At 30.9% G+C, this 27,366-nt stretch overlaps 4 protein-coding genes across 17 annotated transcripts; 3 read left to right on the forward strand and 1 right to left on the reverse strand.

Moving 5' to 3' along the window:
- Positions 1 to 5,167: 5,167 nt before the first annotated feature.
- Positions 5,168 to 9,506, forward strand: LOC111279691 (uncharacterized). Its single transcript, XM_022866691.2, has 2 exons — positions 5,168 to 5,252; positions 7,889 to 9,506. The coding sequence occupies exon 2, from the start codon at positions 8,104 to 8,106 to the stop codon at positions 8,992 to 8,994; it is 891 nt and encodes a 296-aa protein (XP_022722426.2). The 5' UTR covers positions 5,168 to 5,252; positions 7,889 to 8,103; the 3' UTR covers positions 8,995 to 9,506.
- On the forward strand, positions 5,246 to 6,693 carry LOC149510822 (transcription termination factor MTERF15, mitochondrial-like). The gene has a single exon (XM_022866692.2). The coding sequence runs from the start codon at positions 5,297 to 5,299 to the stop codon at positions 6,464 to 6,466; it is 1,170 nt and encodes a 389-aa protein (XP_022722427.2). The 5' UTR covers positions 5,246 to 5,296; the 3' UTR covers positions 6,467 to 6,693.
- Positions 8,999 to 9,506, forward strand: LOC149510823 (uncharacterized). Its single transcript, XM_089756583.1, has one exon. The coding sequence runs from the start codon at positions 9,004 to 9,006 to the stop codon at positions 9,274 to 9,276; it is 273 nt and encodes a 90-aa protein (XP_089612709.1). The 5' UTR covers positions 8,999 to 9,003; the 3' UTR covers positions 9,277 to 9,506.
- Positions 9,507 to 10,361: 855 nt separating this feature from the next.
- On the reverse strand, positions 10,362 to 21,930 carry LOC111279690 (protein ALWAYS EARLY 3-like). Of its 14 annotated transcripts, none has more exons than XM_089756193.1 (21): positions 21,674 to 21,930; positions 20,985 to 21,118; positions 19,653 to 19,751; positions 19,357 to 19,419; positions 18,892 to 18,969; positions 18,263 to 18,452; positions 17,769 to 18,028; positions 17,309 to 17,687; positions 16,782 to 16,859; positions 15,728 to 15,948; positions 15,527 to 15,589; positions 14,532 to 14,745; positions 14,125 to 14,354; positions 13,849 to 14,027; positions 13,489 to 13,771; positions 12,952 to 13,194; positions 12,623 to 12,784; positions 12,072 to 12,215; positions 11,759 to 11,977; positions 10,824 to 11,123; positions 10,362 to 10,682 (listed from the first exon to the last, which is right to left on the reverse strand). In XM_089756193.1, the coding sequence occupies exons 2-21, from the start codon at positions 21,090 to 21,092 to the stop codon at positions 10,518 to 10,520; spliced, it is 3,678 nt and encodes a 1,225-aa protein (XP_089612319.1). In that variant the 5' UTR covers positions 21,093 to 21,118; positions 21,674 to 21,930; the 3' UTR covers positions 10,362 to 10,517. The 14 variants fall into 14 exon arrangements, 13 of the variants coding, with proteins under 13 accessions (XP_089612319.1, XP_089612321.1, XP_089612314.1 ...); XM_089756195.1 differs by having other exon boundaries at positions 15,527 to 15,583; positions 21,674 to 21,927; XM_089756188.1 differs by having other exon boundaries at positions 10,362 to 10,417; positions 10,514 to 10,682; positions 14,125 to 14,745; positions 21,674 to 21,924.
- Between the last annotated feature and the right edge of the window lie 5,436 nt (positions 21,931 to 27,366).

Below are 27,366 nucleotides of genomic sequence, written 5' to 3' on the forward strand. Positions count from 1 at the left end.
TAGTAAACAATTTTTAGCTTTGGTTTTCTATTCAAGCATCATCTAACCTCTCTCTTCAGTCTTTTTTTTTTCTTTTCTTTTCAGTTTAGGAGATAATTTTAACGGAAATGTGATCTTTTTAATCCAGCTTATAAGAGTAACATGTTGTGAATTTGAATATCCATGCAAACCTCAAAAATTACTATAGAAAGTTTTTCTTGGAAGGAAATCAAACATTTCTATTTGAAGGAAAACATTAAAAATAGATGAAAAAAAAAATCAAGCTTGGACAAAGCGATAAGTATCTTTGGAAGATCACGAGGTAACATAATCATTTTAATATTTTATTTAAAAATATAAAAATAATCATGTATATTGTAATAATTATATAAGATAATGATTTTAATGTTATTTGAAGATAATAATTTATAAAATATTAGCAGTATTTTATTTTTTATAATAAAATATAATTAAATTATTAAATTAATAAATATATTTATTGATAAGCAAACTAATATTTATAATATAAATTATGTAAAAAATATTTGAATTAAAAAATAAAACTAATTTATTAATTTCAAAATAAAAGGAAAACAAAAATAATATTATATATAAAAAAAAAACACAAATTATTTTTAAACTTATTACAATAAATATTAGTTTTAAAATATAAAAAATTATAATATAAAATAATTACAATTTTAAAGGAAAGTAAATTTGTAATTCACAAATTAAATGCATAATATTAACTATTGTTAATTTTATGTATCAATTTACTTTAATGATAAAAGTTTATTATTTTGGATGAAAATTAAATTATCGTCCTAAACATCACTTTTGATCAAGATCACTACTACATAAAATCATTTAATGTTTATCAAACACAATAATATAATCACTGTATATAAATGATAATAATTTTTGAAGTGATTACTATATGCCAAACACTATCATAGTGAACAAAAAGCATAGACAATATATATGTATCGGATTCACTTATATTAATGCAACTCTTTTTATTTTTAAACTCTTGAATCAAAATTATTAAATTTAAAAATATTATTTTAATTTAAATAAGTCATAATTTTAATTTTGATAAAAAAATTTAAAAAATATAAAAATTATATTAACCTAAGTAGATCCCATATATATATATATATATGGTAAAAAAAGCTTAGATAATTTTAGACTCATGCAAGACAAAGAATAGTGGAGAAGCTTAAACTTTCTAAAACATCTTTTTTTTTTCTTTTTTTATTAAGTATTAGTCATAAAAAAATATCTATCAGCTAATATTTAAAAAAAAAAAAAAGAATTTGGCATGGGACCTATTCTTTTCGTTTTTTGGACATTAAAATTATTTACATTTAAATTTTAATTTTATAAATAAATTTAAATTTTCTATGCACTATTTTTTAGATAAACTGAATTTAAAAATTACAAACGTGTAATATTTTTTTAATAATATATTTAAAAATTTTAAAAATACATATAAATTTCCTATATCTAAAAAAGAGAAAAAAAAACACTAAAACCGTTTCGCGTTATCCAAGTTGGAGTCAAGCCACTTGTATGCTATATCCTCCAAAGATATCAAAGTTTGCTCCTTGAAAGAAAGAATAATTTTTTTTTAAAGTCTCAGCAGCAGCAGGTGAGTCTGATCTAATGTGTTATCTCCTTAAATTAATTTTTCAGTTCCAATGTTTTATTCTTTCTTTCATGGGAGGTAGAAGAAAATCTTCGCAGCCTCTTTAAGTCAGAGACTTTTCTGCATTCTTCAAAACAACCCATCAATTTCATCTCTCAGGTTATTCTCAACCACTTCAAATCGGCACTCATTTATAGTTTCATATCTCATAAACACATGTGGGTTGTCTCCAGAATCTGCTTTCTCTGCTTCTAAAGTTGTGCATTTTGAAACCCCTGATTGTCATTGCCTTTTTCAAGAACCATGGTTTCTCAGAACCCTAAATCACAATCCTCATCAGGGGTAGGCCAAAAGTGCTATTATCTTATGTCAAGAATATTCTTTTGCCCAAAATTGAGTTTTTCAAGTCTAAAGGAGTTTCAAGCCCTGACCTTGCCAAAATCTTAGGTAATCATCCAACTATTTTAAGTAGAAGCTTAGAGAATCATATAATCCCTTCTTTTAATTGCCTTGGAAATCTTCTTATGTCTGATGAGGCGGTTATTAAAGCTATAACACGCTTTCCTCGTATTGTGACTTATGATCTTGATAATTATGTGTTACCCGGTATTGATATACTGAGGAATTATGGAGTGCCTGAATCCAATGTTATCAAAGTACTTCATTCAATGTCTAAAATATTCTTGAAAAGGTCAGTTAAGTTTAAGGAAAATTTGGAGAAAGTGAAGGAAATGGGTTTCAATCCAATGAGGAGGTAATTTGTAGTCACTGTCAATGTCTTGAATTTTGGGACTAAACCCGTGTGGGAAGAAAATTTTATGTTTATAAGAATTATGGTTGGTCTGAGAAAGATATTATGAAGTATCCCTTGTTTATGACTGTGTTTGAGGAGAAAATTATGAATTAATGGATTTTCTTGTGAACGGAATGGGATTGCAGTCTTCACTTATTGCTAAGTGTCCTCGTGTGATAACGCAAAGCTTGGAAAAGAGGATTGTTCCGAGGGGTTTGTTCAATCTAGATTTGTTGTCAAAAGGTTTGGTTAAGAAGGAATTTAACTTGGAGGCATTGTTTGAGGATTCAGAAAGTTGTTCATTGAGAAGTTTGTGAATCGCTATGAAGCAGATGCTCCTGAGCTGTTAAAGTTATATCAAGGAAAGTTTGATCTTTCAAATAAACTGAAAGCTGGTACATCCAAGCTGCAGAGATTATAGAATGTTGACAATAAGATTCAGATTTTCCGCCTTATGTTAATTTTATATAATTGAATTCGTTGATGTGAAATTAGCTTCTGCTTTGGGTCTGGAATATTTCTAATACAAAATTATTGTCTGTAGTCTTTTCTTCTGTTAGTGAAGTTTGAACTGAACATGTATGCTCTGACACTTAACTGTGCCGATATATCTCATCTTGCTGTCATAAAGTGCAATTGCAAAATGAGCTTCTTAATTGACGTTTTCTTCTTTTTTATGCAAGTGTGACTTCTTATTCATAGTTTGTCTAGGAATAGTTGATGTTTGAGGAATAATACATCAAAACTGTTCTTTGCTTTTTTTTTTTTCTTTTGAGTTTCCTATGGGTTGGGCAGGGAACAAACTAGAAGTTAGGAGATTATTGTGTTGAATTAATGGCGGATACTTTGTGTCAACTTTTTTTCCGTCATGTGAAACACATCCTTTATAAGCTCTGAACCTTGGCAGGGTAAACTACAATGGCAAACTACAGAATTCAATGGAGTTGTATTCTTTGTTCCAATAGTGGAGCTTTGAGCCTAACTGTGGCTGACTCTTTGCTGCTTCACTTTATCTTATCTTGCTGTTTTTTTGCAAATTCATGTATGTACATATATGCATGTATGCATGTGTATATATATATATATATGTATGTATGCATGTATGTATGTGTGTGTGTATATGTATATTTTCAATGGAGCTGTATTCTTTGTTCCAGTATTGGAGCTTTGAGCCTAACTATGGTTGACTCTTTGCTGCTCCACTTCATCTTATCTTGCTATTTTTTTTGCAAGTATATGTAGTATATACATGTATGTATGCATGTATGCATGTATGTATGCATATATATATTTAACTACTATAATTTTCAGTGCAGCAATTCAATGGAGCTGCATTCTTTGTTCCAGTAGTGGAGCTTTGAGCATATCTGTGGATGACTCTTTGCTGCTCCACTTTATCTTATCTTGCTGTTTTTTTGCAAATTCATGTATGTATATATATGCATGTATGCATGCATGTATGTATGTATATATATATATGTATGTATGCATTTATGTATGTATACATGTATGTATATATATTTATGTATGCATATATATTTATGTATGCATATATATATGTACATGTGTGTGTATATATATATATATATATATATATGTATGTATGTAACTGCTATTATTTTTAGTACAGCAATTTCATATTCATAATTAATGATTTATGATGTGTTTTCTTTGTTGGCAATGGCAAAGTTTGAAGCATTTAATATTCCCAAAGTCTTTGGGTTTTTTTAATAGGATCAATCATAATATTAGTTTCTATTCATATTAATTTAAAATGATTCTTTCTCCTTTTTATGTTTAACAATAATTCATTATTCAAAAATAAATGTTAGCAAAATTTAAGACTTTTAAGTGATTATCTCTATTTTTTAAATTAATCATAACAAATGTCAAAATTTTTTTCCTATTTTTAATTATTAATTTGTAGAAGAAAGGCTCCCTCCAGATGTCGATTACCCTAAAAAGAAAAAGAGATAAAAAATCCGTGGCAAAAAAAAAAAAAAACTAGAATTAATTTATATGGATAATTGTAAACGGATATAATAATATAATAAAAAATTATAAAATTTATAAAATTAACATGATTTAAATTTAAAAAAGAAATCGTAGTAAAAATGATAAAATTTAAAATTTTGATAAAAATTATATATAATTAGGGATGAGAAAAAAAAGCAAAAAAAATCAAAACTTAATTTAAAATCATATTTTTCAATTAAGTTTGAAGTGATTTTTTTTATTCAATTTGAATTAAATTTATATATTAAATATATATATTAAATTTGAATCATATTTTAAATCAAAATATAAAAATTTGATAAAATCGATAGAAAATATATTTTTTAATAATTTTTATATATATTTTAAATTTTTAAAAAATAAAATAATTATTTTATAATAAATTTATTTAAATATATTAAAATTTTTATTAAAATAATATATAAAAATTAAAAAATTAAAATTTGAAAGTCTATATATGGAATTAAACCAAACTAAAAAATATTCAATTCAAATTGAATTAATTTAAAAAAATTATCGATTCACATTTAAATTAAATTTTAAAATTTTATAATATTGAATTATTTAAAAAAATCAAAATATTATCCAAATCATTATCATGCAGTAAATTTCATATTTTCTACTATAATTTTTACTTGAAACAAAACTAACACGAATACAAAAATCGCACTGAAATTATGTCAGGAAATTGGTAAGTTTGAAGCTTTGAGTTGAATTGAACAATAAAAAATAAAAAATAAAAAGAAAAGGTTCGAGTTTCAAGAGCAACCTCCTCTCCGGTGTGCCTCGAAGGTTCAAAGTTGAAAGCTTTTCAGGGTGAGTTTTCTGTCCGAGTAGCTTTATTCATTTCAATTTCCAAAATGTTTAATCGTCATAGCAAAGACATTAGTATTTTGCATAGGCTTTCATATATTGTTATGAACAATTCCTCCTCAAACCCATCCTTCTTCGTCAGAGTTAGATGCATCTCAAAAACCTGTTCAGACCCATCTCAGTCTTTTACAGTCTCTTACCTCAAAGAAAAACTTGGGTTCTCACCAGAATCTGCCATGGCGGCTGGCAGGTATCTCAATTTCAAAACCCCAGATAAGCCTGATTCTGTCATTGCATTTCTGGAGAAACATGGGTTCTCGAAAACCCAAATCAAAAAGATCATCGCAATTCAACCAGGTCTCCTGTATTCTAATGCTGAGAAAACCCTTTTACCCAAGCTAGAATTTTTCCTATCTAAAGGTGTTTCAAGCCCTGAACTCACCAAAATCCTTTTTTGCAACCCCAAGATTTTAGCTTGTAGCTTAGAGAAAAACATTGTCCCTTGCTTCAATCAACTTAGCAATGTGCTCCAATCTGATTCCAAGGCTATGACAGCTATAAAACGCTATCCATTTCTTTTCTCACGTAAACTTGACGCTTATCTGTTAGTTAATATCAGTATTCTGAGGGATAATGGAGTGCCTGAATCAAATATCATATCAATGTTTAATTACCACCCTATATCTTTGGTCGTAAACCCTGATCAGTTTAAGGAGATTGTGAAGAAAGTGAAGGAAATGGGGTTCAATCCTTTGGTACTTAAATTTATTCTTGCTGTCATTGTGTTTAGAAAAGTGAGCAAACCTGCAATGGAGAGGAAGTTTGACGTTTATAAGAAGTGGGGTTGGTCTGAACTGGAGATTTGGGAAGCTTTTCGGAGGTATCCAAATGTTATGGCAACATCGGAGGAAAAGATTGTGGCAATAATGGATTTTCTTGTGAACAAAATGGGTTTTCAGTCTTTGCTCATTGCCAATCAACCAAGTGTTTTTGGACGGAGCTTCGAGAAGCGAATTGTTCCAAGGGGTTTGTTTGCTCAAGATTTGTTATCAAAAGGTTTAATTAAGAACTTGGGATTGTCTACATTGTTTGACACTTCAGAAAAGGTGTTTGTTCAGAGCTTTGTTAACAAATATGAATGCAAAGCACCGGAGCTGTTATTGCTGTACAAAGAAAAACAGGATCTTGCAACAGGAGGCAAATATAGATCAGGGTAGCATAAAATCTAACATATTTGATTGAGCTGACTTTTCTGTCCGATTGAATTCCTTGATCTCAAACTTGCTCCAGTTTGAATAAATGAGTGCAACTAGTACTGTATTTTTAGCAGTATTCACTCTTGCCATCTGTGAAACTTGAACTCAACTATGTGCTCTGCCTGTTTTATGTGGTTTAATTGTCATCTTGCTTGAAATGCAACTGTGAAATGAGTCTCATTTATAGAGTTTACGATCTTTAGGTTTATTATATTGTGTGACAAAGATTTTGGCTCCAAATGGTGTTCGTTTTTATGCAACTTTTCTGCTTGTTTGAAGTTATGAAGGTCAAATTACCTGTTGTTTTGGCGCAGCTTTGTGGCTGTAGTTTTAATTATTATAATAATTCTGCTGGTAGCCACCAAGTAAAGGGTGATTGTGGAGGGTAGGTAGAGAAAATGAGGTTCAATCCTTAAAGGTTTACGCTGTTTTTACTGGTGTCAGGATTGGGACAATCAGCAAATCCACATCGGATAGGAAGTTTAATGTTTATAGGAAGTGTGGTTGAACTAATGAACAGAGTTGCGGAGCTTTTCCAAGGTGTCCCTTGTAGTTGACAGCATCTGAGAAAAAGTTTATGGCTATAATATATTTCTTGTAAACAAAATTAAGCTTGACAAAGTCCTTTCACGTGCTTAACTTCATCTCCACTTTGCTTGTTCAAATTGTTAATGGGGTCTCATTTGCTGTGTTTATCAGTCTCCAAGTGATGATGTTCTTGTCATAAAGCTGTTAGATCCTCTTCATCATTTGTTTAGAGTTATGAACGTCAATTTGCCTTGGCCTAATTGACACTGCTTGGGAATCTTTGTCCCAAGGCGAAGGTGTGCTTGGACCGTGTGGTTCTTGATTTTCCAGTGCGGAACATGTAGGCTCAACGGCCATTAGACAAAACTTCGGTTGAACAATGCAGCAAAAGAGAGTTTCCCAGACCACAGACGCAGAGTAGAGACTAACTGTTGTGAGCACCGTAACTTCAATGAACAATTAAAGACGGAGATTATGATGTCATTATCAATTGAACATCGACGTTCCCATTGTCAAATGCATTTGTTTTCATTCAAATATTGTAAAACATGAATTGAAATTAATATTTTGATTAGTAATCGAGTTTGATATGATTCTTATCAAAATTCAAAAGTAAATTTTAGGACAGATTTATTAAAACAAGTTCAACGAGTCTGATAAATAATGGTCGTGTGATTTGTTGATAAAGTTAATATAAGATCAACGAGTCCGGGAGATACCATGGTGGATTCTGTTGATATACCACTTTTTGTAATTAATATTTGTAATTAGATTTCAAATTTTGACACCTAAAAAATAAGAAAAAAAAAAGGTCCGATGATTGGGCCAGGACAACTAATTTATATGAATATACAGGTTTTAGTTGGACCTGGATAGTGGACGCTAACACTAGATAAAGTAACACAACCCTAACAAAGCCCCGCCAATAGGAGAAGAGAATCCAGGAGGAAAAAGGAAAGTCCCGTTTAGCTTTGGAGGTTGAAGCGGCTCCAATTTGCCTTTCAATCAAGGGTTCTGATATTCTTCAGAATTGCAGGTAAGCAAAGTGAAGTCGTCAGTTTTCAGTTCTCATGTTGCATTTTCTCTGTAGAACTAAAATTCTCCATGGGAGGCAAACTACTACAACCTCTCAAAGTTACAAACTTTTTTACATGATTCAAAATGACCTATCAATTTTCAGACAACAAAATGCTCTTAGATGCATGTCAACCACTTCAAACCAGCAATCATTCACTGTCTCATACCTCATAAACAAACTTGGGTTCTCCCCAAAATCTGCTCAAGCGGCTTCCAATTATGTCCATTTGAAGACCCCTAATAATCCTGACTCTGTCATTTCATTTTTAGAAGAACATGGGTTTTCAAAATTCCAGATCAAAACCATGGTCAGCAAGGCCCCAAAATTGCTTGCATCTGATTCTGAGAAAACCCTTTTGCCCAAGTTGAAATTTCTTCTCTCCAAAGGGTTTTCAAGCCCTGACCTTGCCAAATTGTTATCATATTCCCCAACAATTCTGCTAAGAAGCTTAGACAGACAAATCATCCCTTTTTTCAGTACTTATAGCAATCTGATTCATTCTAATGAAAAGACTGTCTATGCTATAAAAAGGTATCCATATCTCATCTCATATGATATGAACATTATCAATGGCCATTTGTTGTCTAATATCAATCTTCTACGAGATCATGGAATGCCAGAGTCACATATTATCAAATTACTTTATCAATTTCCTAGAACTTTGCTGATAAATCCTGGTAGCTTGAAGGAGATTGTGGAAAAAGTTAAGGAAACTGGGTTGAGTCCTCTGATATTGAAGTTTGTTCATGCTGTATCTGTATTGGCTGGAATGAGCAAATCCACTCGAGAGAGGAAGGTTGATGTTTGCAAGAAATGGGGTTGGTCGGAAAAAGAGAGTTGGGAATGTTTTCGGAAGTATCCATTCTGTTTTGCAATTTCTTAGGGAAAAATCATGGCCAAAATGGATTTTGTGGTGAACAAGATGGGCTTGGATTCCTCTCGTCTTGCCAATCAACCAAGTTTTCTGAGACACAGCTTGGAGAAGAGGATTGTTCCGAGGGCTTTGATTGCTCAACATCTGTTGTCCAAAGGTTTAATCAAAGACTTCAAATTGTCTGTGTTATATGACAGTTCGGAGGAGTTGTTCCTCAAGATGTTCGTTAATCGATTTGTGGCTGAAGCACCAGAATTGTTGGAGCTATATGAAGAAAAATTGAAAGAGTGAGTACCATTGACTGCAACATTTTTAGGATGGATTGGCACATTAAGATTCAGATTTCCCTTTGTATCATTATGTTTCTGTTCATTTGGTGATATGAAACTTGTTTTTAGCTTTACCCTGTTATGCCATCAGTGAATTTTTACCTCAGCAATGCTTCTCTCTCTTTGTTTGCTTTGCAATTGAACTTAAAAACAAGTTGGCGTTCATTTTGTATTTACAACAATGAATTTGAACATTGAAATCCCTTTTACTTTTTTTTGTTAATAAAAGTGTAGATAGAGAAAAAAATATTCTATTTTAAGATCAAATATATTACAAATTTCATTGAAAATTTATATTGAATTTATATTATGAATCGAACAACAAAAATCGAAATTAAATTTTACGAAAGAAATATTTAATTTGTATCAATTCAACCAATCCCGATAAAATTAAAATGACATTTTGCGATAACTGTTTTATACACTGTCATTACCTACCTAATCTTTATTAATTTAATCCCAATTCTCTTTATCTTTCCTAATTTAATCCCAAGACTCTAGAAATTATTTAGTTAAGAAAATTAAGGCTTAGATTGGCAGGGTGAAATAAAAATGAAAAGATGGAAAATTAGAAGAGAGAAAAAGTGAAAAAAATTAAAAAAAAATTTTTTCTTTTTATTAGTGTGTTTGATTAGAAAGATAGAAAAATAAAAGAAAATGCAATTTTCTTTTTATTTATTGCTTGATAGAGTTAAAAAAAATGAAAGAAAAAAACATAAAATTTACATGATTTTATTGTTATAATCTTTAGTAAATTAAGATAAAAAAAATCTAAATATGATAAACTATTTTATAAATATATAATACATATTCACATCTCTTTCGTCGTTTCTTCTCTTTTCGCTTCAGAGTGATTTGTTTTCATTAATCAATGTAAAAAATGATAATCTTTCTTATTTTCTTTCCTATTAAGCACACCAAAAATCAATCGTCCTTCCATTTTTTTATCCACCCTTTTTCATCCTTTTCAGTTGTACCAAACACAGCTTAAGTGATACTGACGAACAAAAAATAGAAATTAATTGGTTTCACAATGCTGACAGGAAGTGTACAAACTGAATTTACTCGGTTACTTTGATAATAATTGATACATGTATTTCTTCCTATTAAAGGTTTAAAAAAAAAAATTCGTAAGTAAAATGGATAGGAGTTTGAGAGAAAAGGATTGCAAATTTTTACAACAATTGAGGAATGAATACCTGTCTATGTGGGTACTAGCGCCAATATCTGATTCCTGATAATTCCCATACATTTCTGTACCTCTGAGTAAATCTGAAGATTCTGTGAACAATATGGCTTCAAACTTGAAACAGCAGAATCTAGTACCTGGGCAACATCTCCAGGTGGAAACTGTCTTTCTGTACATTTCTGCAATATTTTTTTGGGGGTGAAAGTAATCAGAATCAGATTTTACAATCAACAGGCAATCAGATGATCAAATACGAGGAAAAAAAAAAGAGTTGTATTGAGAACTGCTGACAAGAACTTAGGAGCCATTCAGATGATTACCTGTGTCATGAGCAAGGTGGCTACGCAATGCACGATAATGTCTGAAGGGATTCTAAGATCATCTTGGTCAGAAAAATTTTGCATCTTTACATCGGGTATGTGACTAGTTGCTGACGGATATGACACACAGGCAGTCGGAAGATCGTGAGAAGTTACTGTACTGTGGACTGAGTCTAATGGGGTAGACGACCTCAGAGCAGGCAGACTAAAATCATCCAATGAAAGCTGGTTATTTACAAAATCTATTGCGTCCTCAATCCTCTCAATGCTTTTCCCCCCTTTTCTTAAGGATGACATGGCCTGAGATGGTAATCAAGCTTAATCAGAACTAAAGTACAGTATTCAACTTAAATAATCAAAAGTGACTTCCACAGCATGACGCAATTTATGAAAAAATAAAGGCAAGGATCCATTGCCTCAAATAGTACATCATAACCATCTTGCAGGCAAAACCTGCCACATCTCTGGATTCTGCCTTAAATTGCCAAATTAAGCTCAACAGTGAGTTCCTAGCAAATATGCTCCTTGTGAGAATAGAATGTCAATATTTTCATTAAGTTTTCAGAAAGATGAGATGAACATGTCGTCCTACAGATGGGATGAAAATATTCTACCAAAATAGAGGTAAGCTCTACCACCAAAACTATGATAAAATTTTTATAATTTACATTGTCAAGTAGTGTCATCTTGTATGGTTTAGCTCAGGGATTGCTGTGGCCCTTTATTTACTTGGTCTTTTTAACCTATGGCTTATTGGTTTAAGACTGACACTTTGATGTATATGTAAGCAATGATGCATAAAGTTCCAATGGTATGGGAAATTTTCAAAATGCTTGAAAAGAAACGTAAGAAGGGGAAAGAGGTTTAGACTAAAACAAAGTTGATCCATCTATAAGGGGCCATCAAGATAAAACAGTTCACTGGCCCTTTTTTACCTGCATAGCAGCATTAACCATTGACCGAGCTTTCATTCTTGAACTTTCAACAATTTCAGCCACATTGGACACACATTCTTGGACATGATGCATAGAATGATCAAAAGAGCTCAACTGACAGCCGTGCCCACCAATTTTAGCCAACGGCTTCAGCAACTTAACTGAAGAGTTTGCTTGATATGAATTACGCTGCCTCAAGCAAAACAGAGCAAAAGAAACCTGCAAAAGAAAGGTTAGGCAAAGTTCAGATAAAATGGCATATGACATCGGTAAAGAGATTTAAAGTGAAAACTGTATCATCAGCATCTCATGCCTGCTCATTGACTTCATTTAACTGCAAGAGAACAGCAGCATATTGCTTCTTGAAAGAATCTGAATCCTTTAGACAGTTGTCTGCACCTTTCTGGTTTTCCAACACCTCATCATTCATGCGTCGCAGTTCAGACACCACCGCCTCCTGCAAATGCTAACACAACCCTTAAGTTCACTTCTCAGACACAATGCGAACAAAATTATTTGAAAGGAATTCTATGTCAGCCTTAGATAAACACAATAAACATGCAACACAAACTATGCAACATGCTACAAAAGAGAATCAGAATATTGATGCCCCAACAAAGCAAAAACCACCAATTATGGAGATAAGATAGGTTAAAAATACCATTATTAGTAAAAGATAGGAACAATGATAGGGAGCAAAAAATGCTCAAGTATTAAACGATCAACATTCAACGGGCACTATATATAGCACTAAAAACAAAGATAAGTTTCTATAAGAACTTGAAGTTAAAAAAGAGAGAACGGACAGAGAAAGATTCACCAGTAGATTAAGTTTAATTCATAACAGCCAACATGGTGTACAACCTTTTTGTCAATGGCACGAGTCAACTGAGAAAGAGCTTCAACATCAGCTTCCCTTGCCTGAACCAGTGCATGAGCAGAAGGCTGAGAATTCACAGCTTGTTGAGTACAAACAGTTTCCATAGGTCCAACTTTATGTTGCAAATTAGGACTTGATGAATCAACCTGGCCAAAGCAATTTATCCTTATATAAGATGACAGTTACTCTGATTCTGCATTGTTTCCTATGTCAAAACTTTTAATTGTAATACTCCAACTGAAATGCAATTTACCCTTGAATTGATTTTGTCTGATATACATGAAATGAAAACTATTTTGCAGTCATAACTTACCTTAACCGGCTGTGATAAATTGCCAACATTGAAAGTTGATGGGGAAGTACGAGAGGAACTATCAGTGTTCTCCGGGTTATCACATTGACTAAATTTCATGTTCTCTTCAATCTTGCTTTCTTTTGGCTGCCCATTCATTTTGAGCTCACTGTAGTTCTCGGCAAATTTACAGATGGCAGCATTTTGTCTCAAAAGGGAAGCAGGCAAATTTTCCAATGGATATGAAGGCATACAATCAATATCCTACAATAAAAAATGTACCATTCATGAAACTTAATAGGAAAAAACAACCAAGGAAAAATAGGAACAAGCTAAATATATTTAGTAAACGGCAGAGAATTAGATTGAGCACAAATACACAAGCATACATCTACTTGCATATTTAGACAAGTAATTTAAGAAAGGAACCTCCGAAGGCCTTAGCCTGTCATTAATCCATTAGACTAAGGCCTTAATGGCAATATTCAACATCTTCAGTTGAATGAAAGGAACATGTTGCTCTCATACATGAAGCAACTCCATAAAATAAAAATTTACCATGATGAATTCCACTCCTAGCTCAGGGCTGTCAAACTGAATCCGATATCTACTATGGTCAACAATTAACACACTTCCATCATGAATCTCTCTAGTTTTTGGATGAACAGCAATGACACGTTGTCCAACAGATAGAGGTCGAGCTAAATCAGTTGGAAGTCCTTCACCAATACCAGCACGGAGATCAGCATAATGCGTTCTAACAGATTCCTGATATTGATTGAGCTTCTCTCTTTCTTCCTTCAAAAATTGCTCAGAAAATCGTCGTGGTTTGCCAAGGGAACTGCATCGACATAACATTATGTAAGCAGAGCATCAACACCCGAAACCTTATTAAGATTTGAAAGTAGAAAGCTATACCTTCTTATGACACCCCATTCAACACGAGTTAATCTTGGGACATGACCTAATCCTACATGATCCAAATACTCCACAAACTCCCTTTTAGCAAACCATGGATAATCGATTGTACTGTAGAACCACTCGAAAGCACACCATCTCCGTGCTTGATATGAAGATAGGAAGCTGCAAAGCTTTGCCTGTCATACATGATATACATATATGAAAGAAAAAAAAAAAAAAGCCCAAAATATAGAAACTCAACTTCATTGGAATTGTTGAAGTAAATAGTGGTACCTTCAGATTGAGTGCTCTGTCATGGAATAACATAGCTGGAACACTAAATTTGCCCTTTACAATATCAGAGGGCTTTATATCCTTTCCAATTGCAGGTCTCTGTGCATCCATCTTTCGCTTACTCCTGACTTTTGTAGGTAGGTTGACCTGGTGAATAGATGAAACCTGTATGGTAGATGGAGCTGAAGTGTTCAAGTCCCTTCCATGATCAGTACTTGAGGATGTACGCTCTGGAGGTCTCACAGATTTCCCTTGCTTTGGATGTCCAACATTACTTGCGGATGTACGCTCTGGAGTTCTCACAGATTTCCCTTGTTTTGGATGTGCAATATTACTTGAGGACTTACACTCTGAAGGTCTCACAGATTTCCCTTGCTTTGTATGTCCAACATTACTTGCGGATGTACGCTCTGGAGGTCTCACAGATTTCCCTTGCTTTGGATGTCCAACATTACTTGCGGATGTACGCTCTGGAGTTCTCACAGATTTCCCTTGTTTTGGATGTGCAATATTACTTGAGGACTTACACTCTGAAGGTCTCACAGATTTCCCTTGCTTTGTATGTGCAACATTATTAGAGCGTTTACCTTTGCTCACAAGATTCTTTACCTCGTCTGAAGCCTAAAAAATGCACATAAAAATAGCAACATCAAGAACCAGTAATAAGTGATCAAGGGAAGAACATGACCCTATAGAGTATAAATTTAGGAATTTTCCTAAGTAAAAAATTTGCACATTTTTAAGTTACAAAGAAGACCCTCAAATTGCAAGGTCAAAGAGGGAAGAAAAAAATAATTACCGAGTTAGACATCTATACCAACATAGAATGCCCTTGGCTGACCCACAAACCAGTTAAAATATTTAACCGAGCTGATCTTTTACTTATTTCCTAAATTTACATCTATAATGTTCTCAATCACCAACTCAAACCTTTATCTGTTTATTCACTTCCTCCTTTCTCAAGTAGCAGTTCACATGATGAAAGGGCTATTCCTTACCAATTCATCTCCCTGTTATCTTCACTTCATAAAAAATTTATTTAATTCTTTTCATAATATTTTCTCTTATAAGATTTATTGTTATATTCTTAGTCTGTTTGTCACTCAAACCCAAGCGATGGGTGCCAAGATTACTTGCATCAAAAACAAAAAAGATTTAAGCATACACCCAGTTCATAAAATTCAATAAAATTAATCTCAGAATCAAAAACATTTATTGCATTCATGGTAAAAAGTTTATTTAACATTCTGCAGAAGAAAAGTATCTTAAGAGGCCATCATATGAATCAAGGTACTGAAAAAAAAATTTACGTCATACATAAGCTGTGTTTGCGCTTTTTACCTGAAAGCACCAAAAGGAGCCATTGTAACTCTTTGAAGCTAAAAATGTGAAAAATACAAACCTCAACGTTTGGAGATTCACCCAACTGAGAATCAGCATCAGTTTCATCTTTTGGAATCTGCAACTAGTGAGCAAGTTGCATATGATCATTGTTTCATGCTATAAACCCAATGAATTATTTTTTGCCAAAAAAGAATCAATCAAAAATGAAGATTGACCTACAAAGATAGAAACAAGCAAAACTGGTTGCATCAACTCTTACTTTATATGGTGAGGACTTCCGTCTCCTTTTCAGCATTCCAACATTATTTGGATGTGATTCCTCCTTTGCTTTGGGAATAGCATGAACATCATGATGAAAAAGTTTTCCCTGTTTAGATTGTTTGGAGGCAGTGCCTTTAGCTCCAGGAACAGGATGATTTCCTTTTGGTTTAGTCTTCTCAACAACTTCATTTTTCTCTTCCTTAAACAGCACAGATGACTCTGACACAGAAAAAAAAAGAGGTGGGATATGACATTACATAAACACACCCAAAAAGAGTGATCTTCCAGAGTTTGAATCATCAAGAAGGATTTACGCTGTGTAGTTCAAGCTAGAGCAAATGAAATCATTAAGTTCAAAATTAGAGCAGGTTTTTACCTTGTGTTAAGATTGCAGGCTTTAACTTATTGTAAAGATCATCTGAAGCATGAAAATGCCATATGAAAAATCTTACCTAAGTCACATCTATAATCCTGAAGGATTAAAGCATTTGGGCATAAGATACTCATACAACACCCAAAACATTTTGACCACTCAGGCCCTCCTATAATTTCCCTCACAGGGTATTATTTTAATGTCATACTCATTACTTGCTTTAATTTAGATTTATAATGTATGACAGAAAGCTGAATTTGGCAAAAATAAGGTGGCAAGTCAAGCGTATTATATAGGCAAAACTTATAAACTTGGTATAATCTAGCAGTTAGCATATAAAGGCTGCCACAAGCATGGTAATAATTGAACAAGGCGCTACATCTGGATTAAGAAGGTGATACATTGTAAACTCAATCTAATAGCTTGGCATTTAATTGGATGAATTATTTGTCAAAAGTCATTTGGCTAAACTACAAAATACACAATTCTTTAACAAGCCATTAATGTTAAACCCTATCCAACTTATGCATCTAATGAGGACCATGCACCTAAAAGGAAGAATAAACAAAAATGATGAGATTTAGCTAAGAAAAAAATGAGCCAACTCATATAACAGTAAATCCTACAATGATACCAATTCAAAAGTTTCTGTTTATTGATTAAAGCATATACATCTTACCAGTGTCAGCAGCAGTTTCTGGCATCATCAAGGACAGATCTGCCAGAGTTTGCAGGGCATCAAAGGAAGTTTCTTCCACTACAAAAGAAAAGAGTCAAAAAATTGATAAAACATGACATAGACAAAGTTCCACAGATTAAAGTAAATGCTAAGGTTAAGTCAAAGCTCACTTAAATAAATTCAAAAAGAGAAAGAGGGAAAAAAATATGGTAAAGTATGATTAACAGTCTAACAAGAAATTGATAAAAAATTATCTTTATTTTTAAAAAAAAGCAGTGTGGAACTGGAAAAAGAAAACTCCTAAGAAACATGATTTAGAGTAAATTATTTTTCTGAAGAGAAACAAGCCAAAAATCGATCTCCAAATAACATAGATATACAAGAAGCATGACCATACTTGCATAAATAAGCAATTTACTAAAAATAAAGTATCCAATATCCTAGAATTAACTTAGAGAATTTAGTATTTGTGGATACAAACCAGAAGAGGGAAATAAGACTTTGCCTAAAGGAAAATACCATCATACCTCCCCCAAACAATACTTTTTTACTTCTTTTCCTTAGACACTTGGTGGAGGCTCTAGAAGTGTTGGCATCTGCAACCTCAGCTTCAAACTTTCCCTTCAAATCACATAATCTTTGTCCTTCTTCTGTCCCACTACAGGCTTCTTTTGTGTCTTCCAGATGATTGTTTACACTTTCCTCAACCTCTGGCTTCCTTCTGTAGTATCTTTTCCCCTTCTGTTGAACCTCAACTGTACCAGTGCCCTCTATATTCCTTGAATAGTTCTTGGCTCTAGAATAATCTGCATTATCAGCTTCAGTGCTTCCTAAGCTTAATTCACAAGCATCTTCATCCACTTCACTACCGAGAATCTTGGCACTAATAGTTTCTGATTCAGCGTTCTGAAAAAAGTAATCAATTAATTTCTGAATGTAAGGAAGTAATGAAAAAGCATTGTGAAACATCAAATAAAAACATATTACCATCCTTTCATTGTTGAAGACAGGTGAAGGTGTCTCTGCTTTTCTATTTGGTGTTTGAGAAACTTGGGGAGAGCCACCTCTTTGTGATGCCTCTGTCAATGCTAATGCTATCACATGAGCAACATTGTCATCAACAGCATCCACCTTTAGTTTCATGCCGGGCCTAATAGGTGAAAAATACCTTTCCCCTTTGCTTTTGTCATGAGAAAAAGAAATTGGAACGCGAGGAGTCCTTTTTCCAACAGCACGGGGCCTACTTTCTGAAATGAATACCAAAAACAAGTAAAAACTACAGCGAGGAAATGAGGTACAGCAGCCTAATATTAAGAGCTTAAATTTTAATGCATAATATCCATCGCTGAATAAAATAGAGCTTCCCTAGACTAGCCTACTTTCTACGTTTAAATGGTAAATGTGAATACCACCTCAAACGCTCAATGTCTGTGTAGAATATGTGTAGGAAGACTAGAACGAGAGTGAGATAGAGATCTTACCAGAGCGCCTCCTCTTCAACAACGACAAGCAGCCATAACTTGATGCAGCTGAATGAAAATGCAAAAGATCAGGAAGTGGCTTATATAAACTCTTAGAGGGTTGATCTCGAAGTTTTCCCCTGCTACGCTTTGGACGTCTCTTAGAAGCTCCCATGCCCTCATTGCTTTCTTGTTCACTATCACTTCCTCCCTGCCATCTCACAATCCAACAACTTCAGTTCCAAAAAAGCATACCTTAAAGATTACATTTCCTAACTTCAGTTCCCTAATTGGTTACTCTTCCTAGATGCGTCCAAGCTCCATTGGTAGAATCCACAATACCATACCATAAAGATACCTGATTAATAATGTAATACAAATCTAAAAGATAAGAGACTTCGGATCAAGGAAATTTCATTGACACTAAAACTGGCATCTAGACATTAACTAGCCAAATGACTGCAGGGAATGATCCAGCCAACTAAAAAGATAGACAGGTTTATCCTTTGACAATAAGGGACGAAAGTAATGTCACAAAAGTAACAGAGGATTAAATAGTCAAAGTTGCAGAAAACAAGTGCAAATGTATTATAAAACCTCAGATCCATGTAAATTTTAAGGAATGGCGCCATATTAAATTAGACACTCACCATAACACAATAGTGATCGGTCATCATTGCTATGAGTCCAACCACAGAAGCAGTGCCATCAGGAAGAGATAAGTAGGCCTGAAAACATGGTAAAATTTTCTATTGTTGAGTTAGACTTAAAAACCACCCAAGCACCTTCTTGATTTTGTCAGTCACACATGATTATGATGAAAATAGCATCCCTTTATTACAAGATGATAATAATATGATTAAAATAGTATTTAAGAAAAAAAAAGTGTTAAATATGATATTTAATTTCAGTATTTCATATCATATAACAATGCTTATTGATGATGGCTAGGTGGCAACATGAAAAAGCTTATGCAACTCCAGTGTCTCATACTTGAGAGACAAAAAAGAAATTCATACTATTGTAAAGAAAATATGCGTAAGGCATACAAGTTTCACAAATAAAGAAATAAAGATATGTTATGTGATGTATTATGCTATTAAAACCACACTTACCCTATTCATAGTGTAAAGAGCTTCTACCATTTCCACAGATCGATCACGTATCATGGTAGCCACCTAGAAACCCACACAAAGCAAAATCAGAAAATGGTAAAAACACAACAACCAAACACCAGATGTCCCAACTACATGACCTTAAAAGCAACTATATTAAAGTAGCTTTTCTGATTTATAAAATATATATATAGAAAATTAGAGTAACAATTCCTAGAACATATGCCATCTAAAAAAAGTATAATCACAACAAGTCAACAACAATAATAAAACCCAGTACAGCACTCACAACTAACCTTCTTCCAATCTTTTCCATACTTACGATATGCCTCATAGAAATGCTCAAGCTCTTCCTTAGTCCATTGCGGCCCTAACATGTCAGACAACTTCCTTTTCTGCACATAATACATTACAACTATAATCAATTCCAGGACAAAATTTTCACAAGTAAGTTTTCATTATTTGTAGTAAGATCTCAACAAAATAGTCAAAGAACAGTATTAACGTAAATCAAAGAAAATAATTTTCTTTTGTTTTCCAATTGGCACTTTATTAGAAAGATATGGTGACTTTCTGAATTTCTATATCTCATTTTAGCAGGAGAAACCTCGAACTCGCAGATGGAAGCTGGAAGCAAAGGAAAAATATTCCAGCTGCTGCAGCAGGGGTCTCTTTGGGGACTCGGGTGGTAATTGGATTGCTGGATATAGCTATCAAATTGGAGATTGTAGCATTGACTTGGCTAAATATTAGGCCTTCTACCATGGAGTTAAGTAAGCCCAACGATAGAGAATGAACAAGCTGGAGTTGAGTCTGGTTCTCTCAATTCCATCTTAGCTATTGAGAAAGGGTACCTCCTAACCACCTTTACCACCCTCTAGTCCAAGCCATCAGGTGTATGTTAAACAACAACTTGCATTGGTCACTCAACCACATTCCTAGACAGAGGAACATGGCTGCTGAGTGGATTGCCAAGTGAAGCTGTCTTCAAAGCACAGGCCTGAAGATCCTCCCCTCTCCCCACCTGATCTATCCACTGTTCTTCTGGCTGACATGTTGGGGGTTTGTCACCCCTGGTCAGTTTCTAATTAAATCTGGGGTCCTTTGAATCTGATGCCCATTCTGGACCCAAAAAAAATCTCTTCTTACCAAGGCTACCAGCACCTATAGATACATAGACAAAAAAGAATGTTGAATGTGCAAACCTCACAGCTGCAACTCTTAAAATTCTGGTTAGTGGCTAATTCTGTCACCAACACCACTTCATACTTAACTAGGTTATCTTTTAACATAACAACTTAGTCAAATCCTATTTGTACACAAAACTTAGTTAGAATTTGCTAGCATGTAAGCTCAAACCAAAACTTATAAAAGGTGGAAACCCGTCAAGGAGGACTACAATAAAAGAATAGTTCAGGGAATAAATAAACTAAATTCAACATCAATTACAAAACTAAAAAGAAAATAAAAACTCTAAAGAACAATATATAATCAACAAATATAATCAAACCATGAGAGAGGGATGAGCAATAATCTTTACTGGAATAACCTAATTAAATGAAAGAATTAAAAATAAATAGATAAATGCATCAAAATCAAAATATTTGAAAAGCAAATCAAGAACTCACCCGTTGCCCACTTTTCTTAGCACTACTATCTCCATTTTTAGCAGAAGCAAGCTCGTTAACATAAGAAAACTTCTTATTTACACTTTTAGGTTTCCTAGATGGAGCCATGAGGAGCTTCCTCAATTACCTGAAACCTACTCAAAATCCAAACATCAAATCAGTGAATCAAATTACATAATCAAAAAACAAATTTCATCTCAATCTTTTTTTTTTTCTCCATAAAAGAAGAATAAGAAAAAAAAAAAAAAAAAAAAAAAAGAGAAATCTTGAATAAAACATTCAATACAAATTTCAATTTCAACCTCGTAAAATTTCATTTCCAGCTCTAAAAAAGAAAAGCAAAAAGTCAAGCTTTGTAATAAAAGGAAAAAAACTAAGAATCCAGAATCTATGAAAGTCGAGATCTTTAAACAACTAAGTTACAGAAGAAGAATAGAGTGAAGATCATGTCAGCCATGTTTTCTGATCAACGAACCACCGATTAAGTGACGTTTGGTTGCCGAGAAAGAAAAAGAAAAACGTTTTTCTAGTTCAAAGACAAAAATTTTACTATTAACACAAAAGCTCACTCAATTTAAGTGTCAAATTACTTCAATTAAAACGCCAAAATTGCTTCTTTTCAAAATCGAATTGAGAAGAAGAAATCGAAGCAAATAAAAAACTTTCAAAAGCAGAAACGAAAAGCTTACCAGTAGCAATCGAAAACGACACAGATTTGGAGAACATTGGGCAAAAAATAAGAAACGAAGAAGAAGCGATCAAGTAAACACGAGCTTCTTCTCCGACGATAAATTGTTTTTCTTTTTCTTTAGTTTTTGGGCTTCGATTGGATTTTTGAAGATTGAAGATGGAAGGAGAGAAACGAAGAATTGGGAGAATTTCGGGATATAACCGCGAAACTTTAAAAGAACAAAAAAAGGCCAAAGAAAAGCGAATTTGTTCTTTTTTTTTCCAATTATTTATTTGAATATTTTATTTTTAATTCATGATTATGATTTTCCTGTGCAAAAGCTCATTCATTACAAAAATAAATAAATTTTGTAAATAATATATCAATATTTATAAATTATTTAAATTTAATTTAAATAAAATTTAAATTTAATTTGATTGTTGTTGATTAAGTGAATTGAGTTTAAATATTTAAATAATAGATTCTAATAACTCTCAAATTTAATCAAATTTTTAATTTTTATTATTTTATATATACATCAATTATAGCTTTAATTGAAATTCAAATATATAATCGAAATCAAATATAAAAATAAAACTTATTTTTATTAAATAAAATTAATAGTATAAATTTAAATAATTTAAATTTTATTTTAAATTAAAATAAATTTTAAAAATTAAAATTTAATCAAATTGAAACCAATTTTTAAATAATAAAATTTCAGTCAAACTTGAATTCGAAACATTGAACCTAGATTTAGTTGAGTTGATCTTTACCGTGTGCGTGACAATATGCTTTAATCTGGACCATTGAAAATATTCATATCCAAAAATATTGGTAATAGATTTTTTTTTTTTTTGCCATTTCACTTTTTTTTCCTAGAAAGATAACTTCTAAAAATATTTAAAAATGGCATTAAACTTAAAATTAAGGAAAATTATTCTTGTATTGATGGATGATGAAGTTCTGACTAACATGTTATATAAGGAAAATAATTTTCTTATGAACAAAAAAAAAAAGTTAAGAGTAAAATTATTTATATTGGATATTTTTAATGGTTTACAAAAAAAAATTATTGCATTGTTACCTTATTTTATTAATAATTTTTTAAAATTTTAATTTCAAAAAAATATATATAATTATTGTCGATGGTCGTCGAAATAAAAATTTTAAAGTTAAAAGAGTTAAAAGATGCTCAAGCAAATCTTTTGATAACAGAAATTGAATAATTGAAGTTAAATTTAATAATTTATGTTATTATATCGTATAAAATATTATTTTTATATTTTTTATATGAAAATTATATGTTATAATTTATATAAATATAAAAATATAAAATATTAATTTTATTAAAATTATTTATGATTTTTTAATTTTAAATATATTATTTTTATATTTTTTATTTATATTATTTTTATATTATATCATTATATTTAATTTCAAATTATTAGACGTAACTGAAGCCCTAGGAAGAAACCTTTTTTCCAAGCTATAGGATATACAAGACGAGGCCTTTCAGAAACATCATTTGCCTCCCTGGTTCCAATCCATTTTGTTCACTAAAGAGGTCCATTAAAGCAGAAATTTTACTGTCAGATGCTATCATAGACCTAGGAAACTTTGCAATTCACCTTTAAACTTATGATTGGGCTTTGGGTTTTGAATATTAAGCCCAGATTGCTGGACTTTTTGTGTTGTCAGGATCTTTTTATCTAAGCTTTGAGTAAAGGTTTTGGTCGTTGATTGTTGATGCACTTACCCCAATACTCGCCATTTTTTTTTAATTTTTATAAAAAAAATCCAAAGAGTTGTAAGTAAAGATAACAACAGTGAAATGAATTTTTCTTAATCCAACTTTAACCTGATCTTTTAATATTTACATTTGATTCCAACCTGATTGATATTAAAAATATTAAAATTTTACTCGATTTAATCCAACTTAAATATTCATAAACCATAATTGACCAAACCTGAAATTAATTTAATAGTTTTAATTTAGTATAATTTTTATAAAATATTATTTTTTATTATAAATTATATTTTTATTAAGTTAATACCTTAAATGAAGGTATAAAATAATAATTTTATTAGTATAATACATATATAAATATAAAATTAAATAAATAATAAAAAATAATTTTTATATATATTCGGATAAGATCAAAACAATATAACCTAAAATCCAACTTTAACTTGAACTTGATTTAAAAAAAAACTCGATCCAATTTTTGATTCTGAAAAAATTTAATCATATTATATGAAATGAATCAAAATCTGTTAAATATAAATTATTTTATTATTTTTAATTATAAGTAATAAAAATTAAATTTTAAATTTGCTGGACATATAACAAAACCAATTGCCTAAACCATAGGTTCTATTATTAAAAATTTACATAAAGGGTAAGAAATAAAGTATAAACGCAATGTGCAAGACAGCAAGGTTGAACTATCAGAGTAAAAATATGAACTGATAATATAATATTTAATTAATTTAATGATAGCCAAAGAATAATAATAATAAAAAAAAGATTTTCCATAAACAAAGGTATCAAAAATGTCATCTCTGGGTCAGCCACCGAACAGGGATAAGATGATGTTTGAAGAGTGGCATGCAAAGCTTTGGCATCAGAAAGTAAAATTGAGCATCAACATACTCCTACTACTGTTTGTCAAGGAAAACAAAGCATAGAAAAAGAAGAAATGCACAAATTTTACTAGACAATGTGACATGTTGATCCTTCAAATTTTTTGTGTCTGCCACTGGTTTTTTTTTTTTTTTTGGTCATAATTGAACCAGCAGCAAATGGACATGTTTAAGGATTGTGTTTCTCCCACACCAAAAATCAAATTTCATTTGTGGGAAATTAACAAGGTTTCTCAACGAAGATTCCCATCAATCATCCAATAGCTTCATTCTTTTTTGTAATAAAACATGGTCTCATTTGACATTATAATTGAAGTTGTCATTGTATTATAATTGAGTAAAAATGTTAATCTTCAATTACAAAAATATTCACAGTTATTATTTTCAAAATTAAGTTTAATTTGAAGCCCACATTTAGAATCTATTTAAATCTATAGTGAGTTGAAAATAGTAATAAAAATTAATATTGTTGTATTTGAAAAAAAATTAATAAAAAATTTATATTAGATTAGTTTTATTAGAGTTGATATTTAGATTTAATTGATAATACAATGAGTTCAATTACATCGTACTAAAAGTACGATAAAAATTTTTTAATCGGGTTTTTGTTTTTATATTTATGAGATTATGTATAAAAATAAATAAATTACATGTATTAATATTTGAATTTTAAATTTATTGAATAATATTTTAAATATATTATATAAATCAACTAAGTTAAATTTAAATTTTATTTTTAATTGTGTTTTAAATGAATATTTAGAAGAATTTTTAAAGAATTAGGGATAATGGTTGATTTTGTTTGGAAAAACCAACCACTTGGTATAATTTATTAACAAAGTAAACATGAGTTTAAACATGATTAAACATCCTGTCCTTTTGTACTAATTTTAAACTAATTTTGTACCAATTTTTTTACAAGGAAGTGTCCAATCTTGGCTTAGCAACTCAAGTGAACTAATTCATGCCCATTTGAAAACAAATTGATTGATATAATAATAATTAAAAAAAGGACTGACAGATTAGCTCATAATTGTGTTAGCTTTGAGCTGCAGTACATAATTAATCATCATGGAACAGAGACATGTCTAATAATGTTGACAAAAGATTGTTATTACATCCTTAAATATTACAATACACACCTTTTTCTCTTACAACAATGTTGGCTGTGAAAAAAGTTACCAACATTGATTACGTGAAAGACCTTTTTTATTATCAATAAGTAGTTAATTTAATTTATTAAAATTTATATTTTTTGATGATTATTTATTAAAATTTAAATTTTATTGATGATTATTTATTAAAATTATTTTAAATATATGATTTGTAATTATTTATTTTAAATTATTATATACGACATATCTTATTTTAATTTAAAGATTAAATAAATTATTTACATCGAATTTATAACAAAAAAACCCTTTTTATCATATTAATTATCAGTGTAATTAATTTTTAAATAGAGATTAAGATAGTAGAATTTAACATAATTTAGAAAGGTAAACTTTGTATTAACTGGGTGTTTTGTTTAATTAATAATTATTATATTTATCTCTATTTTTTATTATTTGTTTATATAAAAAAAATACTAAATGTCTTAAAAGTTTACATTGCTTAGGAAACACTAACTTTAATAAAAAAAAATTGTTTTTCTTTTTTATTTTTAGAGAGAATCAATTGTCATGTAATTTATTTATAAAATATGAAATTTTAATTTTAATAATAATAAAAAAAAAACTAAAAAATTCTTTGATAAAACCCATCGATTCAACCTCCTCGCCGACATTTGGTTGATAAGATATGGTTACCAGACCAAGCATCAAATCTTACAAAGTGCCCACAAGTGGCCAAAACTTGTCCAAGTCAAACAAAGGAACTTTCCACCTGATTACCGCTTGCTCCAGTCACCTTCCTTCCCAACCTTCCCTCTCTTTCACCGCCTGCATCCGGTTAAGTAATATGCATTTCAGCATTTATAGCCTTCTTACCCACTACTGCTACTCCCCCCCCGGTCATTCCCCAGTTTGGTTTTCTCCTGATGATGACATGAAAGCGATCTTAGCCGTCGGGTTTTAAAGAAGGGAGATCTCAACCGTTGGTTTTGTTAAAGTGAACTATTGCAATAGATTTTTCCCAATTAAAACCTCGTTCACACGATGTTTTATTAGCTTCCGGTTTTTAACCGACTTGAAAACTTCGCCCACGCGCTACTTTAGGCGATTGTATTGGTTTCGTATGATAATTTAATTTTACGGTACCATTTTATAATTAAAATTTTAAAAATTTAATTATAAAATGTATTTTTTTATTAATCTAATGGAATTAATGTAATTTTTTGTAAAAATACCTTAAATATTGATTAAAAATCCTGTTGAACACTAAGCTTTGATTTTCTTGTTGATTTCTCTTGCAAAATTAAACTTTTTTTATATAAAAATTGGTTTAGCTCAAATTAGTTTGAGTGAATGAATAATTATATTAAAATATTTTTAATTTAAAGTTACACAATTTAGTATATATAGTTTAAGTTAAATATTTTTATTTTGTCAATTTGACAAAAATTAAAGCAAAGAACTCAACTTCTTTTATACTTATAGTTTTGTAACAAAAAAATGTTTAATACTCTCAAATTTTTTTGTTGATTTGACAAAAATTAAAAAAATATTTATTATAGATAATATTCATTATTTTGAATATTAAAAAAATAAAAATATTTAAACATTGTATCAATAAATTTTAATTTTAATTAGTTCATACAATTATTTTTAAAAAATTTTATTTATATATTTAAATTTTAAATTTCAACTTCAGCAATTTTATTATCTTTTAATTATGATATTTTTATATTAAAAAAACTTGATCATAATAAAACTAACTTATGTCTGTCTAATTGATTTTTTTTTTTTTGTTTTTTGTTTTTTATATTTTGAAAAACTATCGAATTTGTAAATAAATGCTTTTACCTAATTTAAAAAAAAAAAGTTTTGCATTTTTTTTTAACTTTTCGCCTGTTCACGTTTTAAAGCAGCGCGTATGGAAAGGAAGTTTGAAGTTAAACTGCTTATG

Source organism: Durio zibethinus, chromosome 27, assembly GCF_047325235.1.
Source record: "Durio zibethinus cultivar Kanyao isolate XHJ-2024 chromosome 27, ASM4732523v1, whole genome shotgun sequence".
Classification (NCBI taxonomy): domain Eukaryota; kingdom Viridiplantae; phylum Streptophyta; class Magnoliopsida; order Malvales; family Malvaceae; genus Durio; species Durio zibethinus.

Bases quoted from the DNA above. Each gene is read 5' to 3' on its own strand.
- LOC111279691 (XM_022866691.2), top strand. From the start codon at position 8,104: ATGTTGCATTTTCTCTGTAGAACTAAAATTCTCCATGGGAGGCAAACT.
- LOC111279690 (XM_089756184.1), bottom strand. From the start codon at position 21,092: ATGGCTCCATCTAGGAAACCTAAAAGTGTAAATAAGAAGTTTTCTTAT. The intron at 17,688-17,768 runs GTAATATGTTTT...TACTTTTTTCAG, and splicing joins TCTTCAACAATGAAAGGATG to AACGCTGAATCAGAAACTAT. The intron at 15,590-15,727 runs GTAAGAGTTGAT...CTTGCTCACTAG, and splicing joins GGAAGTCCTCACCATATAAA to TTGCAGATTCCAAAAGATGA.
- LOC149510823 (XM_089756583.1), top strand. From the start codon at position 9,004: ATGGCCAAAATGGATTTTGTGGTGAACAAGATGGGCTTGGATTCCTCT.
- LOC149510822 (XM_022866692.2), top strand. From the start codon at position 5,297: ATGTTTAATCGTCATAGCAAAGACATTAGTATTTTGCATAGGCTTTCA.